This window comes from Mercenaria mercenaria, unplaced genomic scaffold (assembly GCF_021730395.1).
Source record: "Mercenaria mercenaria strain notata unplaced genomic scaffold, MADL_Memer_1 contig_1791, whole genome shotgun sequence".
Lineage (NCBI taxonomy): Eukaryota > Metazoa > Mollusca > Bivalvia > Venerida > Veneridae > Mercenaria > Mercenaria mercenaria.
In genome coordinates this window covers 1-18,905 of record NW_026459796.1, presented here as the reverse complement: position 1 = coordinate 18,905, position 18,905 = coordinate 1, and the positions used below count along the sequence as shown (strand labels likewise).

The 18,905-nt window shown below is 35.1% G+C and overlaps 2 protein-coding genes across 4 annotated transcripts; one reads left to right on the top strand and one right to left on the bottom strand.

Annotated features, from left to right (window-relative positions):
* Positions 1-1,941: 1,941 nt before the first annotated feature.
* Positions 1,942-10,271, bottom strand: LOC128551875 (interferon-induced protein 44-like). Of its 2 annotated transcripts, none has more exons than XM_053532803.1 (8): positions 10,135-10,271; positions 9,197-9,634; positions 7,820-7,899; positions 7,424-7,636; positions 6,606-6,758; positions 6,162-6,342; positions 5,174-5,283; positions 1,942-3,074 (listed from the first exon to the last, which is right to left on the bottom strand). In XM_053532803.1, the coding sequence occupies exons 1-8, from the start codon at positions 10,145-10,147 to the stop codon at positions 2,874-2,876; spliced, it is 1,389 nt and encodes a 462-aa protein (XP_053388778.1). In that variant the 5' UTR covers positions 10,148-10,271; the 3' UTR covers positions 1,942-2,873. The 2 variants fall into 2 exon arrangements, 1 of the variants encoding a protein (XP_053388778.1); XR_008368909.1 differs by lacking the exon at positions 1,942-3,074 and adding an exon at positions 5,630-5,910 and having other exon boundaries at positions 5,168-5,283.
* On the top strand, positions 10,259-17,707 carry LOC128551876 (interferon-induced protein 44-like). Of its 2 annotated transcripts, XM_053532805.1 has the most exons (11): positions 10,259-10,392; positions 10,604-10,715; positions 11,109-11,191; positions 11,722-11,900; positions 12,417-12,492; positions 13,499-13,525; positions 13,822-14,034; positions 14,613-14,759; positions 15,230-15,407; positions 16,275-16,384; positions 17,061-17,707. In XM_053532805.1, the coding sequence occupies exons 2-11, from the start codon at positions 10,703-10,705 to the stop codon at positions 17,241-17,243; spliced, it is 1,209 nt and encodes a 402-aa protein (XP_053388780.1). In that variant the 5' UTR covers positions 10,259-10,392; positions 10,604-10,702; the 3' UTR covers positions 17,244-17,707. The 2 variants fall into 2 exon arrangements, with proteins under 2 accessions (XP_053388780.1, XP_053388779.1); XM_053532804.1 differs by having other exon boundaries at positions 10,386-10,715.
* Positions 17,708-18,905: the final 1,198 nt, after the last annotated feature.

The following is an 18,905-nucleotide window of genomic DNA, read 5'->3' as shown; positions in this document are numbered from 1 at the left end:
TTTCTCGTAAATAGAAAATCCGCTGGAGGCAAAGGAAGCAATCAGGCTTGTTTGATTCTGTTGACGGATAATAAAATGCAAACAAATCACTCACGCTGTAGCAACGGTATTTCAAACAGAATGAGGTTCATGTGCGTTAACAATTGTCCTGGTACGATATCAGTTAATACACTCAGAGATTCTGTTGAAGAAATTTAAAGCAGCCTAAATATATAGATTAATTGACAAACAAGAGGGCCATGAAGGCCCTGTATCGCTCACCTGACCTATTGACCTAAAGATCATCAAGATTAACATTCTGGCCAAGTTTCATTAAGATATGGTCATAAATGTGGCCTCTAAAGTGTTAAATAGCTATTCCTTTGATTTGACTCTGTGACCTAGTTTTTTATCCCACAAGATTCGAACTTGACCTAAAGATCACCAAGATTTACATTCTGTCTAAGTTTCATGAAGATACAGTCATAAATGTGACCTCTAGAGTGTTAACAAGCTTTTCCTTTGAATGACCTAGTGGCCTAGTTTTTGACCCCACCTGACCCAGATTTGAACTTGACATATAGATAATCAAGCTTAATGTTCTGACCAAGTTTCATTAAGATACGGTCATAAATGTGGCCTCTACAGTGTTAACTAGCTTTTCCTTTGATTTGACCTTGTGACCTAATTTTTAACCCCACATAACCAAGATTCAAACATGACCTAAAGATCATCAAGATTAACATTCTGACTAAGTTTCATGAAGGTACAGTCACAAATTTGACCTCTAGAGTGTTAACAAGCTTTTCCTTTGAAATGACCTAGTGACCTAGTGTTTGACCCCATCTAACCCAGATTTGAAAAGATAATCAAGATTTACATTCTGACCTAGTTTCATGAAGATACAATCATAAATGTGGCCTCTACAGTGTTAACAAGTTTTTCTTTTGATTTGACCTGGTGACCTAGTTTTTGACCCCGGATGACCCAATATCAAACTCGTCCAAAACTTTATTGACGGTAACATTCTGACCAAGTTTTATAAAGATTGGGCCCAAATTGCGACCTCTAGAGTGTTAACAAGCCTTTCCTTTGATGTGACCTGGTGACCTAGTTTTTGACCCCAGATAACCCAATATCAAACTCATCCAAGATTTTATTGAGGGTAACATTCTGACCTAGATTCATTATGATTGGGCCAAATATGTGACCTCTAGAGTGTTAACAAGCTTTTCCTTTGATTTGACCTGGTGACCTAGTTTTTGACTCCAGATGATCCAATATCAAACTCGTCCATGATTTTATTGAGGGTAACATTTTGACCAAGTTTCATTAAGATTGGGCCAAAATTGTGACCTCTAGCGTGTTAACAAGCTTTTCCTTTGATTTGACCTGGTGACCTAGTTTTTGATTCCAGATGACCCAATATCAAACTCGTCCAAGATTTTATTGAGGGTAACATTCTGACCAAATTTCATTAAGATTGGGCTTAAATTGTGACCTCTAGAGTGTTAACAGTCAAATTGTTGACGCCGACGACGACGACGCCGGACGACGGACACAGGGCAATCACTAAAGCTCACCTTGAGCACTTTGTGCTCAGGTGTGCTAAAATCGTTCAAACGCATACTTACGGCTAATTATAATTAAATGTTATTTCTATTTTTGTTAGCATATTTATAAAACATGCACGTTTTTTTTTCTAAAAAGAAACATTCCTTCTCAAATATTGAGAAAATTTTGAAACAGTAACTAAAGCCGAATTACCGAGTTTTGCTCATGACATGAAATGCAACATATATAGAAACACTAAGCCCAAACTTATTTAAGAGTTCGAAACATTGGTTCCTAGGACTAGCCTTCAAGTTGAATTGTATGACTATGCCATACTTTTTAACAGGGCATATTTGAATTGAAACCACACTGAAGAAAACAAAATGAATATTTTTACTATCTATTTGTCAAATATAGGATAAAAACATTTGGTGCACTTGGCAAACCGAAATTCTTTTTTTAATAAAACGAAATAAAATATCAGAAACAAAATAATATATATAATCACATGACTCACAAATGCACCATACATGTATGATAAATCATTCAGATAAAAAGCACTCTGGCTGTTCTATGTCATAATACAGCAAACATCCAGAGACAAAGGCTTTGATTATCATGTTTTTTGCCGGAGATACCTCTCTTTTTTCCTCGTACCTCGACTTTTCTATGTATTTGTGTGTATATGTTAATCATATACACATCCATGCATACACTGCTATGGACTAATGGCTTTTAGCGGCTACGTACTAGGAAAATGGCTTTTCCTATAGCATTCTTAACATTGTCATTTTTTAAGATTTTTTGCAAATATTTTTTATAACTCAAGAAATATCAAAATTTCACAGTAATCTTTGAATATTACATCCTAATATGATGTCAGAAATGAAGTAGTGGATCCAGAGGGGGCTCACATTGGGTTTAAATCTATAACTTCCTCAACCCTGTTATTTCAGCTGTACTTTTTCTTGAAAAATTGCGCATAATTCCAATTTCAGAAATCATTTCAAAAATGAATAAATAGTAAATACTCTTTGAAAGCATGTGCTGTTTATCCATAGGAATGAAAAAAAATAAAATATTCCAAACAGCTGTTTCGTATCATTGTCTATAAGTACCAATTCGTCAAAAAACCGTTCTACGATCTTTGTTTTCTCGTATTTCCGCATGCAGATGTATCATATTCTTTAATGATAAAGCTATTACACTGTCAACAAAGTTATTTAGTTCGAATGTCTTTAAGTATGTATATTTATAAACTAACAACGTATCAGTTGAATAACGTATACGACTATACGTAGCATCATCTAAAGTGAGTCCAAACAATGTGAACGTTTATCTCATGGGTTCCGTCTATTTGCAATTGCATACTTCTCTTTGACCTCCTCATAATGGACGAAGAGGTGGGCGTCACAGTTGTTAAGGATGCCTTTGAGTGTGAGAAGAGCCATCACATCAATGTTCGCGTCAAGTTGGTACTCATTTTCGTAGTTCTTCATTGGGAATATGCAATTTTTAGGCAAACCAAGAACTTCAGATACCTGCAAGAACGACAAGGCGATTAGTAACAATTATGGATGCTCCCCGAAATAACTGTAGCAAACGGGGCTTTTCAGTCATGGAGGTTGTGTTACGGGAAAATAGGGTCAAGAGGTGTGGTTCGTTTTGTCTCATTGGTCAAGTGATTTATTACTTTCCCCTCACCTCTACCGTTTGGAGTTTCACTAGGGACACAAAGTTGCTCATGTGTCGAAGCCATCTAACTGGCTTTCAGACTGAAGATATGTTATTCCACTCGGGTGCCCGTTTTGTCTTAAATATTCCTCATCCTCTGCCGTTAAATGGACACGTCTTTAGATTAATGTAGAACAATCAAAATAAAAAATAAGACACCCATCCCTTAGTAATTATAAATACAAAATAAAAACAAAGTGATTCAGTGAGTTTTGGCAAGAATTTATTTGCAAAATCATTCATGTTGTCTTTAAACATATAGAAAAGCTATCTACTGTGTTAGTCACACTGTAAATGTTTGATTTCTATGTTATTCTAAAAGAAATGTTAACTTTATGTATAATCATAACCGTCTCCTCTAGGGTCCAAGCTGGGAAAAAAATACCCGCTTGCTCCATGTAAAATCTACTGCCTCTGAAAGAATCAAAATTGAGAGAAAAAAGTCGCTCGCTCGCTCCCATTTTTTTTTTGAAAAATTTCCGAAGAACTATTGATCAATTTTGTATGGCCTTACGGTAATAATTCAGACCAAGTAAGGTAGAGTCAAATCCTTACATACATGCCGAAATATCAAAGCTCTAGAAAAAAAGATCTTTAAAGTCTAATAGCTAAAACACTATATTTAACCAAAAGACCGTTATGTTCAATGAACCAGAACCATTTGTACAATTTTGAAAGAGGGCTATTCAGAGATCATTTGTGTAAAGTTTCACCAAAATCCATTCTATGGTTTTGGAGGAGATACTGTTTAAAAAATTGTTGATGAAAAGCGACCACGCCCTCTGACAGTTTGTGCTCAGGTGAGCTAAAATCCGGTCTATCTAGAATTATTGTTCTTGTCACCGCACTTCTCAATGAGCTCAGTTATAACTTGGTATCTTCAATACTTTTCCAGTTATGCCCGGACAGCATATGTGATAGACGGAGAGACGGGCGGACGGACGGAAGGACAAGGTGGCAACTATATGCTCCCATAATAAATTGAAAATATACATGCACTCAAGTGTTATCTCCAACAGGACAAAAAGGCAATCACATTTTAGAGAAATAATGTTGTTGAATAATCAAGCGGTATCCCATTTAGATTAACCCGTTTCTAATTTACACTTGTTTATTTTCCTTGATGAGACTTTTTGTAAAACACAAAATCCTCTCGCAATTGATACCTATAAAACAGATACTTATATAGTTGATTTTAGCTTTATTAAATTCAATGACGCCAGACCAGAAAGAAAATGCCATTCTACATGTTATACCCTACCTTAAAGTATACTTTGAGATAACCGGTAGCCAGTAAAAATATACCTGACTATTCAAAATTCAATCGCGCATACGTAATTCGACAAATGGGTATTATGCAACTGAAAAATTGGTAATGTATCTTCAGTCGTGCATCAGTCATATTTTTAAGAATGTTTCTTGTCCCAGAGACGCTTCGCGCGTTTTATGATTGAAAAACTTGGATAACATTTCGTACTGAACTAATGTGTCCTTCTGTGGCTTTCTGAAATTCAGTTGGGGTCTTAAAAAATCAAATCAAATAATATCATAGCATAATTATTTCGTTTTTGTTAGATTTTCAATATGATGTTAACACAAAAGTGTTTTAACCGTGCTGAAATTCTAAAAAAAAAATTACATTTGAGCCAACCTTAGCGTCCATCTGTATCAGCCTGCCACTTGCCTAAAATAGCCTGTAAACTAAACAATCTTTTGTTCAAACTCCAACTTGCCTTATTAGTAGCCACCTAGCCATATTGTGTCACTCACTTTGGTGCTTTGGTGACTGCTTAATACATGTTTGACTGCATCTGTTATTCCAACAGTAACACTGGGTGGGGCGTTAGAAGTTCCGTTCAGTATTTTGCCTGATAAATCATAAAATAAAGCGAATTTCATTAGTTACCTTTGCGACGCAATTTTCAACTTTCGGACTATAAAATGCATCTGCAATATTATTCTTTGTCTTCTCGCATATACTGTCAATCTTGGTCAATATCACAACCTGGGGTATTTCTGAAAAACAATGTCGGCAATAATTTACTTAATTAAGGTAGTAGTAGAACGGTTATAAATATCAGGAAATTACGTCATATCCGTATATTTTTGCATTCTCCAATTTTCCCGGAAAGCCTTACATTTCCGTCCGAAAAATGCCGAATTAGCTAACGTGTATATCCGTAATAGCACGGAAATTGTCGAGTATCATTACTATCTATAACGGATATAAAAACAATGTATAAAAACAATGTACGTCCTCGGTAGCCTAGTGGTAGAGCGTCCGCTTCGAGTGCGGGAGGTCTTGGGTTCGATCCCCGGCCGCGTCAAACCAAAGACGTAAAAAATGGTACTAGTAACTTACTCGCTTGGCGCTCAGCATTAAGAAGATAGCGGTAGGACTGGTCAGCCCGGTGTCAGTATAATGTGACTGGGTGGGGTATCTTGCCACGCGTCTACGGCGTGATATTCTAGTGAGGCATTCAGCATTAAGAAGATACCGCTAGGACTGGTCAGCCCGGTGTTAGTATTATATGACTGGGTGGGGTATCTTGCCACGCGTCTGCGGCGTGATATTCTAGTGAGGCAGCACTATAAGCTGGGCATTGTGCTCACTGCTACAAGTAGACAACGTCGTTTATAGGACTGAAAAATTGTTGAAAAGACGTTAAACCCGAACACACACACACACACACACACACACGCACGCACGCACGCACACACACACACACACACACACACACGCACACAATGTACGAGGAATCAAAAGTTTTGTTAGTTACTTTTTGATTCTGAATCAGTTAGGTAAAATATCTGTTATTCGTCTACTAAAATGCTTGTTCCACTTAGTACATTTAGAAATAAGTTCTATTTATATATAAGTTCCTTCTATTTACCTAAGCCATTCATAACAGTTTGCATCTCCTTTATATTACCGGTTACTTCTGGACTCAGATCTTGCATGGCATCAACGATTGTTGCATCTTGCACCAGAGCCACGCAGTGAATTTTCTCGTCAAGGGCTGGATACTTGTTAAACCCGGGCATGTCAGCTGACAGGTTTCCACTTGGATCAAACTATAATTTGATAAATACTCGTGCATAAGTTCCGTTCATACATGCCTATAGACAACAAAACGCTTGTCGCAATTCTTATGAAATCGAGTTTTTAATTATAAAGCCATTTGATTTCTGATAAATGATGCAAACAGGCTAAATTTTAACGTAGTTAAAGAGAAAGCTGAAAAGTCGCGATATGACCTAGCTCTATACTGTAGTCGGTGTGACGTTACACCAGCCACCCCTAAAAAGCAACTTTCGAAAACATTAAATATACTTACAGGAAACTTGTCCGCAATATTTCCTTCAAGAATGTAGCGCATATTTTCTTTCGTCATAAGATGGTCTTGCTCAAGACCCCGGATGTCACACACGCGGAATTTCAGCGGCATTGGTGATTTCCTACTTGTTGACATGACAGGATATCTAGTGAACTGTAATCAGAGCAAAAACAATAATAAACTAGAGATGCTTTTGAGAAAAGCGCGTGTCTCCCACAACTGCCCAATGAAAAATAACTAGTTTCTCTGGATGGTCTAGACGAATGGATCCAATCAGTAATTCAAGGGCTATAATTCAAAAGTGCCTGGGCGGATTTGGCTAGTTATCGAACTTGGCCGAGGTCTTATGGTCAAACACATTTTGTTTAAGTTTTAAGTTTGGTGAAGATCGGATGAGAAATGTTCGACTTAAGAGTGCGGACAAGCTTTGTGACACACACACGCGCGCGCGCACACACACACACACACACACATACACACACACACACACACACACAGACTGGAGTAAATTAATATATCTCCCACACCACTGTGTGGTGGGAGACATAATAATTTAATGACACAAGGCGAATTGTCCTTTCATCAAGCTAAGTCTGAAATAAATAAAGTCTAAATAAAACATATTGATACCTCCCTTTAAGTCGCGAGTAACAAGACTATATATTGATCACAGCTTCTAGAAAATATTCAAGAGAATATCGCGGTAAAATATATTCGAAACACAAATCTTATCCATTTTCATCGGAATAGGAGCATAAAAATGAGTACCAGGGAGCGACCAGATTGGGTGTTTTAAGCATTCCATTAAATATAAATACCTTAGTTGTAAGACTGTGTTCTGTTGAACCACTTCTTGCTACGTTGAAAATCTTTCCCCGGAATATAGAATTGAATGTGTTGAAAACGCTAGATTTTCCAGCCCCTACGCCGCCAAAAAGCAGGATATTGACCTTGGGGAATTGTACCTCATCTGTTAACAAATCTCCCAAAGGCTCATACTTTTCAACTTCATCTTTTAACTCGGCCAATGTCTAAAATATAAAAAAGGACGACTTATATATCATAGTCACTTATAAATGTTTGCTCAGTTTAAATAGATTACAGTCTCGTAAAATCAAAACAGTGTATTCTTCGACTTTCATTTTTTTCCTGTTAGAAACAGTATTTCAGCTGATGCTTCAGTCACAACTGATAATGACTTATTTGATAATTACCTCATAGATGTCATTCCAGTTGACTGTTTTCCTCCAAGGGGTTTCATACAGTGTGTCTATGTCCTTAAGGCTCATTCCTCCTTGAAAATATCAAAATATAAAACAGTCAGTAATCAGTCATACGTATAAAAACTAATAATATAATCATTAATACATACTTTTTATTTCAAGTCAGTAAAAAAGCTGTACTTTTAACCCGGGATCATTACAGCATCAGTACATAGGACGTAATTCACTTACATTTTATAATACTCGTAGTTTATTTTTTTGTGCTGCACACACTATATGCATCGCCTCACGTATTTATATAAAACACCAACATAATGATTTTATTGTACAGTTTCTTCCCAGTATTGAAATATTTAATAAACTTGTTAAATAATTAATTCGTATTGAAAGCATAGTCACCTTTTTGGTTCTTTAAAGCAGTAACAGTACGGTACTTACTAAATAAACCAGTTCATATTGAATAGACAAGATACCAAACAAGTCCTAACTTATCAATTGGTTTGAACATCAAATAATTAAGATTTTTCAGTGATTATTAAATTATTTATCAGTAACGATATATAAAGCTAGGTCCAAGGTATAAAAATATATTAAAGTGACATACGCATTTGCAACAAACTTTCGTTTTAAAGTCGACTCTACAATATGATGAGAACTTTCACCAATTACATAGCAAAACAAACATAAACAATTCTTCAAAAACTCTATAACACTTTGTATCATAATTCAGTCTACAAAGTTTACATACCTATCATTATTATTCACACAATATTTTAAACTTTCTTTTTCAAATTTGGTTTTCCCAGAATTATAAATAGACCCGGTTAAAAGTTCTTTTTTGTGGTTTTCCATTAAGATAACCGATACATGTATTTAAAACGAACGAGGCGCCAAAAAGATACATTTTACAATATTTATTAATTTTCTCCGTTTATTATAAAAAGTAAAAAAGTGTTGGTATGTGTTAATGTGTCATGTCTGACCTTAATTTATAACAATAATAATAATGAAAATAATAACAATGCTGATAATAAAAGTAATGATGATGATAATGATGATGATATCAACAACAACAAAAACAACAACAATATTAATATAATAACAATAATACTGATGGTGATAGAAATAATAATAATAATGATTATGATAATGATGATGATGATGATGATGATGATACTAGTAATAAATATTTTATTACTCATTTGTTTAGAAATGCATGTCTTCTATTCTTTCAATGATAATAATAAAGATAAATATTTAAAAAAAAAGGTTTCAAATACTTAGTACGAAAAAGGAAAAGCAAAAGCAAACTTGTCAATGTACATCATTACCATAAAAAATGTACATTTACCATACACAGTGTATTACCAGTTGCAAAGGTTAAAGGTGATACAGGAGTAACGACTGGTGCGGATGGCTTGACACTTGTCTGAGCCGGAACTGTTGTTGCTGGGGGGTTCGCGCTTTGTGTCACGACAGTCGTGGGTATTGCGGGTGTGCCACTTAGTTGTGATGAAACCGTCGTAACCGCTACAGTATTTACAATAGGTTGTGTTGAAACTGTAGGTGATGATGAGGTTGGCACTCCTGGTTGTGTTGAAGCAGCAGTAGATTGTGTAGGTGTAACAATTGGTTGTGTTGAAACCGCAGTAGCTACCGCGGTATTAACAACTGGCTGTGTTGAGGCTGCTGTTGGTGGTGAAGCCTGCACATTTGGTTGTGTTGAAGCAACAGACGGAGTTGCTGGTGTGACAGTTGTTTGTGCTGAGACAGATGTTTGTGCTGTGCTTGTGGCACTTTGTGTAGCTGAAGGTATAACGAGATTAGCACATCAATATCACTTATAGAATGACGTTTACTTAATTCGAAACAGTTTTTATAATCGTTCTGTAATAACATAATGATAAGCGGCAGATAGAGAGATGCATTTGGCAAGAACTGAAGATGTGCAGTGTGCATTAATAATGTGGTGTATAAATACTTTTCTTAATTTCAACATTGTTTTCCAGTAAATAAATGGTTGACATGAAACAATATTTTATTGTTTCTAAAGGCTGTTAGGAATCAGTGTTAAACGAAAAAAAAACATTCTATCTTCGACAAAATACATTTGGCTACCGAAAATGACAAACTGATGCATGTTTAGTTACAGATAAGGTTTTGCTTAATCAATCCTTACCGACTCATTTAACTTGATAAATCAAAATGAAAAGTACACATTAGCTTAAATCTGTTTACAGAAGACAAAAAAGTAGTTAAACTACCTTTAATTATACATGTGAAAAGTAATAATTCTATCATCATACCTGCTGAAGCCATTCTGTGACCAAAGATTCAACAAATCTGTAAGAATCACCATTTTATAACACGCTATGGTTTTCCAGTTTATCAAAACATAAAAACCGAAAGTAGAAAAAGCATTCAAGTATTTTATGATCAGTGTTTGGGAATGCACCGTGAAACGAAAGAAATGTCATAACTATTAACAGTGACGACAGATTCAGACTTATAATTAATTTCATTGTTTGTCTTAAAAGCGCTATAGGCAGCTTTAAGTTATGAAGGTATTTTTCTATGTGTGACAATGACTCCTGTTATAAGATATAGCTAGGCTAGAAGCTGATTATATATTTTTTAATTTGTTTGGTTTGCTTTTTATTTGACTCTTTAGAACTTGGAATAAATTTCGATTAAAAGAATTATACTGATGTTCGTATGATACAAAACTTTTTTGAAAATTTATCATACTCTGAATCTACTTTCGATTTACTTAAGGACGACACAAAAAAATCCGGCCTAAATTACTTCCTCATTGAGAAAACGAAAGTAGAATTTTAAAACGAAATCGAATGTACAGCTGTGTAAAGACTCGAAATGGAAAGTTCAGGTACGATATTTATATTAATTTTTCTGAATAAAATTCTGACAGGTTCGTTAAAATGCATATTTAACTTGAAATATAAGAAACTGTAATTTAGTGGTGGATAATATACATACTGGGAGGGATGTCTTTCTGTAAAAGTGATTTATTAACAGTTAAGAGAAATTAACAGCCTGAAGTCATACCTTTAAATATCTATTTCAATATCTCATATATTTCCGGTTGTATTTACTATGTGTTACGGAATCGCAGAATGGAGTGACATCAAATGAAGGGTGCCAACACGAGACAGCGTCATTGATGGCAGAAATAAGCTGTCATACTTTACCCGCTTACTATACCCGCTGTATTTTCGCTGATATTTTTGAGCTTGCAAAGAAATACTTTTGGACATTGCAGCTTCAACAACTACCGGTAGTGACGCTTTGTATTATACACCCTGGAGGGATAAATCAGTCAAATGGCATCCAAGGAAACCAAACGTGAGTTTATACATATATCTATTCTACACAAGCAAGTTTACGTGAATCACGTGCAAGTGATCCGTTCGTGTCAACTATTTGTCACTTGTGGCATTTACAAGATTGTTTAATTTTGCATTTTATACAAAAAAAGTTAGTAAACATTTCGTACAAACGTTTTCCTAAAGACTCGCTAACAAACTAGTTCATTCAATTCAAGCGTAAATTTACTTACATATTAAATTCTGTGTATGCATATTGGATCCCTCTCTATGGTAATGAGAAAATAGACCCCTCTCTGTCCGCACACAGCATCTGTGTGGTAAACAATGAACTCCAACGTCGCCGCTTTGTCAGAGAGCTGCAGAAAATTGAAATTTTCGTCCTGAACTTGTTTTTCCGAAGCTCGCGGACAAAGCGCCGATGTTGTGGAGTACATTGTTTACCACATAGAAGGTCTATGCGCGAACTGAGAGGGATCCATTATGCATAAACACTGTGTATTTTGCTGTTTTGTGTATATTACAATTCGCTATATGTTTTCCATTTAGGTCCGCTTCAACCCGAATGAAGATTTTATCACAAATTTTGAGCAGATTATTAAATTTTTATTTGGAAAAAGGGAAGGCAAAGCTATTGGACTATTTATGGCGGGACTTTTATTGTCTTCATTTGGACTGTCCCGTCTTGGCAGTCTTCTTGAAATAATTGGTTTTCTGTCGCTATTCAGGTAATGAATCCAATAATGAAATTTATTTATTATGAAACATCTGTTGTACTTTTTTTTTGTGAGAATATCAAGTTTACATATATCTTATTTGACTATTGTACAATAAGGGGAAAGTGCGTGATGAACCAGTTCAGGTCAAAATTTGTTGGTCTGTAACACTGTGCTTGATACACGTTAATCTATTTCAATATTGAATTCACCATTCTATTGGAAGGTTACCTTTAGCTGCTAGGCAGACATTGGGTGACTTACATTATTAATTAGCTGGCTTGTGTTTAAACCAATTTCGATTACCTGTCTCATCACACTCAAACATGAAAGCCCAAACTGGCTTATAGAAACACTTCTTGGATTAATTTCAATTATTAATTTAAACGAATCTGTGCACAAGAATGCTACCTTTGGATGTTATAACTTTGCCATTACAATCGTGTTTATAATGATTTTCTATGTGTAAATCGGTTGAAAGTATTGTAGTTGCATCTGAAGTTACCATGAGTACTTTATTCTCTTTAGAGGAGCGACCATATTGCGTCTTTTGAAGAGAGTCCGGGCTTTGCAACCTGTGTTTGACTCACCGGTACTGAAACAGGTAATGGCATTGCATAGCATTTAATAACCACTGACTATTTAAGAATACAAATGATTTGTTTGTATGCTTTGTATTCTCAATATATCACCTTCTCAAAATAGAGTTATTATTACCATTATAATTGTTATAATATTTCACTCTGGAAACGTAGGAACTGAAGCTGTTATAATACATTATTTGTCACAGCACAATCATTAATTGAGCCACACCATGAGAAAACCAACATAGTGCATTTGCGACCAGCATGGATCCAGACCAGCCTGCGCATCCGCGCAGTCAGGTCAGGATCAATGCTGTTAGCTAACGGTTTCTCTAATTGCAATAAGCTTTGAAACCGAACAGCCTGGATTCTGACCAAACTGGGCGGATGCGCAGTCTTGTCTGGATCCATGCTGGGCGCAAACGCACTATGTTGGTTTTCTCATGGTGTGGCTCAATATATATTTGAAATATTTGATATAAGGAGACAATTGGTTGTACAGATCATTTAGTGAGATCTGGCAATGTCCATGCAGTTTATGACAATACAAGACAAGGTTTGCCATTGGTTATTGTAAACCATAAAACAACAATGTCATATCCAAGTTTTTGGGAAACATCTTTGACATAATTCGTATAATTGTCAACTGTTCAATTTCCATATGTAAACGATTACTTATATTATTTTCATTTATAGAGATGTATTCCTAAGAAGAATGTATTTTCTACCCCGCCCGGAGAGCGTTGGTCTACGGATCGCGGAGTCTTGAGTTCGTTCTTCGGGTTAGCCCATGTTTGACGATTTGATAAAGACATTTTGTATGAAATCATTCGTCCTCTACCTCTGATTCATGTGGTGAAGTTTTCGGTTACTTGCGGAGAACAGGTTTGTACTGGTACAGGAACACTGGCTAGGTTATGTGCCTGCCATTTCATAACTGAAATACTGTTGAAAAACGGTGTTTAACCCAAAACAAAACAAAACAAACAAACAAAAACAATAATGTTTATCTTTTTCAACTTTCAGCTCATCCAGAATATTGGAGAGGAAAAGGTGAAGTAACCCCCTTCAACACAAACTTAATAACTATACTTTTCGGTATACATAACCAGATAACTTTGTATTGATATGTTGATTCATAAAATAAAATTTGGTAGAGTCCTACAGTAAATGACAAGTTTGTTAAAATCATAAATAACGCGTCTGGTAGAGTTTGAATATATGAGCTTTGGTTGATGATATCATCTTGTGAATGCATTTTAGTTTATCTTATTTTCTTTATGAATAGACTTATTTGGAGAATTTGTATTTCACTATTGTTATGATTATTTGTATTCTTTATGAAATAGACGAGAGATTCGCTCAAACTGGAGATTGAGAATTATGAACCTCTACAAGATCTGCTTAATGGTGAGGTACACTTTCCTCGTGCAAATGTATTACTGATGGGTCCGATTGGCGTAGGAAAGTCGAGCTTTTTTAACACCATTAATTCCATCTTCCGAGGTAAAATATTCAATATTGCCAGAAGTGGAAGCTCGGAGCACAGTTTGACTACCAAGGTAGGACTCTGCAGATTAATAAGTGCATTTTATATACTAAGTATTGCCTGATAAATAACATTTTAGTAATATATGTATTGCTTTAATTAATACAATTAATGATAAGTAACGGTTAGTGTCATCAATAAATATTGTTAAGTGACTCCTTATATAAATTGCTGGTCAACAGTGTGTGCTGTTATATCTGTGGCCGGTCCCTGCGCTAAGTACAATAAATCAAATTGATTAGTTTCTTATGTCATATAAAAACAGTTATTGAAGGAATTGCAGGTCAGTAGTCAAAATTGTTTACCCTTAGTTCTTCAAACGTCAGATAAAAGATAATAGGTGAGGGTAGATTTTTCGGAAGCACAGAGCACTAAAACCACAGCCCCAGAGCCACGCATTTGCATAGTAGGCCCACAACAAGACCTTTGACTGTTGACCGGCAAGTATTTAAATAATTGCATACTATAAGCATTCGTTGAATAATATATTCGTTTCGTAGAGTTTGTGATTTCGGGACATGACTAATCTTACTGTATCTTATAGAACATACAATGTCACTTGTTTAAATAATGTCAGGTATAATTTTCTAGTTCCGGCGCTATCCGGTCATTTCTAGCAGCAGCAATAAGGAGATGGGGTTTTGTTTGTGCGATGCAATGGGGCTTGAACCAAATCATCTCATGGCAAAAGAAAATATGAAGTACTTACTGGAGGGCCACATACAAGATAAGTTTCTGGTAATATTTCATATGAATACGATATTTTGAATCATGCATACAATAAAATCAAGCTTGCCGTCGGGCTGAAACCCCGTGTAGGGTCTGTCATAACTCTGTCAGCTGTAATCTGTATCATAAATATATTTACTCCTTTATCATGGCATGTATATGTATGGAAAAAGTGGTAAAATGCTGAAAATTGATGGAAGCTTTACTTAAAAAAATTCACACGTTTCGTGGCGTGAGTTTCTACACTTCATTAATTTATATTTCATCCGTGTTTATATCATAGCAAATGAATTCAAATCTATTATGAAAATTTATAATACTCTCATTTGAATTACCCCCTTAGCTGCCGCATGTCAACGTACCGAACCAATAGAATAATAACGGTTTAAGCCCCGACAGCTTTGTTGACTAGTTGACTATCATAGTTGTTTCTACGCTCTTGTAAATACGACACCGCAGTATAATTGTAACATTTTCAGTTGGATCCTAGTGGTTCAGTTTCTCCGGATATACCTGGATTCAAGAAAAGACCAGTATTAGAAGACCAGATACACTGTGTTGCCATAGTATTAGACGCTAGCACAGTAGATGCGGCAGACGCAATTAAAGATACGATACAGAATATTAAAGAGATGCAGACTGTGATGAATAGTATGGGTAAGCATCAAACAAAACTGTTATAGAGTGTGATGTTTTAGAAAATACATCTAGAAGAAACCAGAGTCATTGCCTACTTTAATTTTCTAATGGCTTACTATTTAGTTAGGAATTTATGAAATGCATTAGAAACACCGACTTAATCAGTTCAGGAAAAGAATAAAAAGACATGTAAATAAGAATGTGTCATTCCAGTTGCATTTGAAAGGATTGTGTGAATTGTATATATTAAAAAAATGTATTGTTAAATGTTAAACCCACAAATGGCCGAGTCACAAGAAGATATCACTTTTATAATTTTGAATACAAAAAGATGCAACTGAATTAATTGTTATGTTCTAAATACAGGGGTTTCCCATATATTCGATAAGGTTATATAGCAGCAATTCGATAAAAAAAAATGTGCTTTCATGGTGTTGTTGAAAATGTCCCTAATAAGTAGATCCTATTTTTTCTATTTTTAGCGCAACTGCGCGTAAATCGGGGACAAAACGGATATTATTTCACTCGTGGAATGTATTTTACATAGAATTACACTCTTTAAATGCATGTTTTCGCATGTTTTCGAATTCCATACTTGGAAACGAACATAGGGTGTTTGATCTGCGATCCACTATCTGAAATGCGGCAATATGAGGACCACTGAGTTCAGTTTACTTACGTATCACTGCTTTCTATTCAACACCAACTTTTAGTTTCCTCAAAAGCAAATGTATGCATTTTTCATGGAAAATAGGTTTACCACGTAGTGAAAGTCTAGAAAATGTATCAAAATTGATCTGAAGTAGCTGAATTTTATATGAAACAAAGATCAATATCTTTTATTAGTATATAGCCATAAAGCAGTTTAATAAATTACCCTTACAGATGTTCCCCAGGTGGTCATATTGACCTGTATTGACAAGGTGTGTAAACAGACAAAAATTGATGCATCAAATGCTTTGAAGAGCAAGCTGATAGACAAAACTGTTGGAAAGGTGAGCACGAATAAACCGCACCATGAGAAAACCAACATAGTGCGTTTGCGAAAAGGATGGATCCAGACCAGCCTGCGTATCCGCCCAATCTGGTCAGGATCCATGCTGTTCGATTTCAAACCTTACTGGAGTTACAGCAACCGCAGGCTGGTATGGAGCCATGCTGGTCGCAAATGCATTATGTTGGATTCTCATGGTGCGGCTTAAATTGATTGAATATATGAATCACGGAGGCTGCAAACCGTCTTTACATTTTAATACAATATTCATCGAAGAAGTATATTTTCTAAATAACTATTAGAGTATATTTTGTTAATTTAATGAATCTGTAGGTGAGTTACTTTTTCGTTTGCTTTACTTTTATCTGTTCTGCTCTTCTCTCTGCGAGCATAATTTGAAATATGTTAATGTGTTTTCAAATTGTAGAACTTCTAAAAACAATATCTTGTTTTGTCAAGGAATAAAAAAAAAAGTGACAAGGCCGTATTTTAGGGGTATTATTCGTCACTTCTGTGACGGTTCTAGTGTTAGGGCTTATTTAAAAGAAGGTGCTGCGTTTAACTCTTATTGAATCCTTGTATTTGTTTCTCCACAGGTTTTCCTGTAGAAAAAAAATTGACTCATATTTAATCAAATATACAAGTAGAATGTCAAAATTGGATGAAATTTCTTTCAGGTTTCGGAGATGTTAGGCTTACCACAGCACAATATATTCCCAGTGAAGAATTACGAGAAAGAGTGTGAACTAGATCCAAATATAGACATTCTGGCTCTACTTGCGTTAAAGGGTATCTTGAATAACGCTGATGCCTTTCTTTTCATGCATCGCGATGAAATAGTGCAGGGTTATTCATCGTAGTCATGGCAATAGGTCACCAAAATAAAGAGTTTACAGATGTAGCACAACTGCGGAATATCGAAAAAAATGTCTTAATATTTTAGATTTTACGGATAATTTAGAAACGATTCGTTTTAAATGGTTCGAGATAAAATAGTGCATTGCCATCCACTGTGTTTATCATTATAGCTGGATTCATACTTTAAACGCATATGTAATTCAATTGCGACATTTTGAACGTAACGTCCAAAAATATATAATGAAACGTACGTTTTTGGTGGAGGATTCTTATTTAAGACATTTTAACGTCAAGACATGGGACCTATGGCCTTGATAAAGGATTTCTTATCAAAAACATTTTGGTATCATTTACAGAATCGGTTACGTGTTTATATTATGTGTAGTGACAGAGAGTTATTCCCCTTTATCCGTTACCCTTACGTTTGTTAGTTTCATCATTTTGAAAATAAATGTAATAACATTTATTTGCATTTGTATATGAGAATTAGTTAGTCATAATTTTACTTCGCTTTTATGCGCATATTTATGCTCCCTGAAGGGCGAGCATATACTTGCCGTTTTGTCCATCCTTCAGTCCGTCCGTCGATTCTGTCGGGAGTTTAACGTGAAAAATATTAATTACATTTGATTGAAACTTCACATAATCGTAGAGGCCATTGAGACAAAGAGCAGTTTTAAAAAATCATTACTCTATCTTACCTAGTTTTTTTTTTTAATTATCTCCCTTTATCATACAAAATAAAGCTTGTGCGGAGCATTACTTGAAAACGTATTGATGGCATTTCATTGAAACTTCACAAAATGATAGAGGCCATTGACGGAAAGTGCATAGTCAAAGAATGATAACTCTATTTTACCTGGTTTTTGAATTATCTCCCTTTATTATACAGAATAAGGCTTGGTCGGAGTAAAACTTGAAAAGTATTTATTGCATTTGATTGAAATTTCACATAATCATAGAGGTCATTGAGACGAAGTGCAGTGTCAAAGAATCATATCTTTACCTTACCCAGTTTCTGAATTATCTCCATTTATTCATTTCACTATTTTTATCATCTCCATTTCTTTTGGTTTCTCACGTTATTCCCGATATTTGGACAAGCACATGCATCGGGGAGCATCATTAGGTTGTATCGATTCCATGTTTTAATCTGTAAATACTTCCCGTTGACATGTCTGGGTAAATAAAAAGCACCGAATCACTTCGCTCACCTACATATTGTTGAACAAAATATTCACAGTTTAATATTCAAGTTTGTCTCAATATCACTAAAGCAAATTATGTTTTGTATAAGAACTAAATGTTTTCTTTCTGGAAATTGTAAAGTAAAATTGATTATTATTGTAACTGCTAGTATTTTGTGTTTTTTCTCTAATCTTGTCCTACACAATAAGTAACAATTCATATTGATTAGTTTTTACTTACTGTATTTCAAAGGGGTAAAAAAGTACAGAAATTTTGCTAGACTTAAGTATGCATGACCTTCAAGGCATTTGCTTTAGAGAATTCATGTATTCCATTTAGTTCTGGTAAATGGATCATGTTTGAAGCATACACAGAATGGTAATAAAATGGACCCTTACTGCTTTCCACGGTAAAGGCTTTTCAAAAACAACATACCCATATCATGTAACAGTCCAGAAATAGAAAATATAATTCAG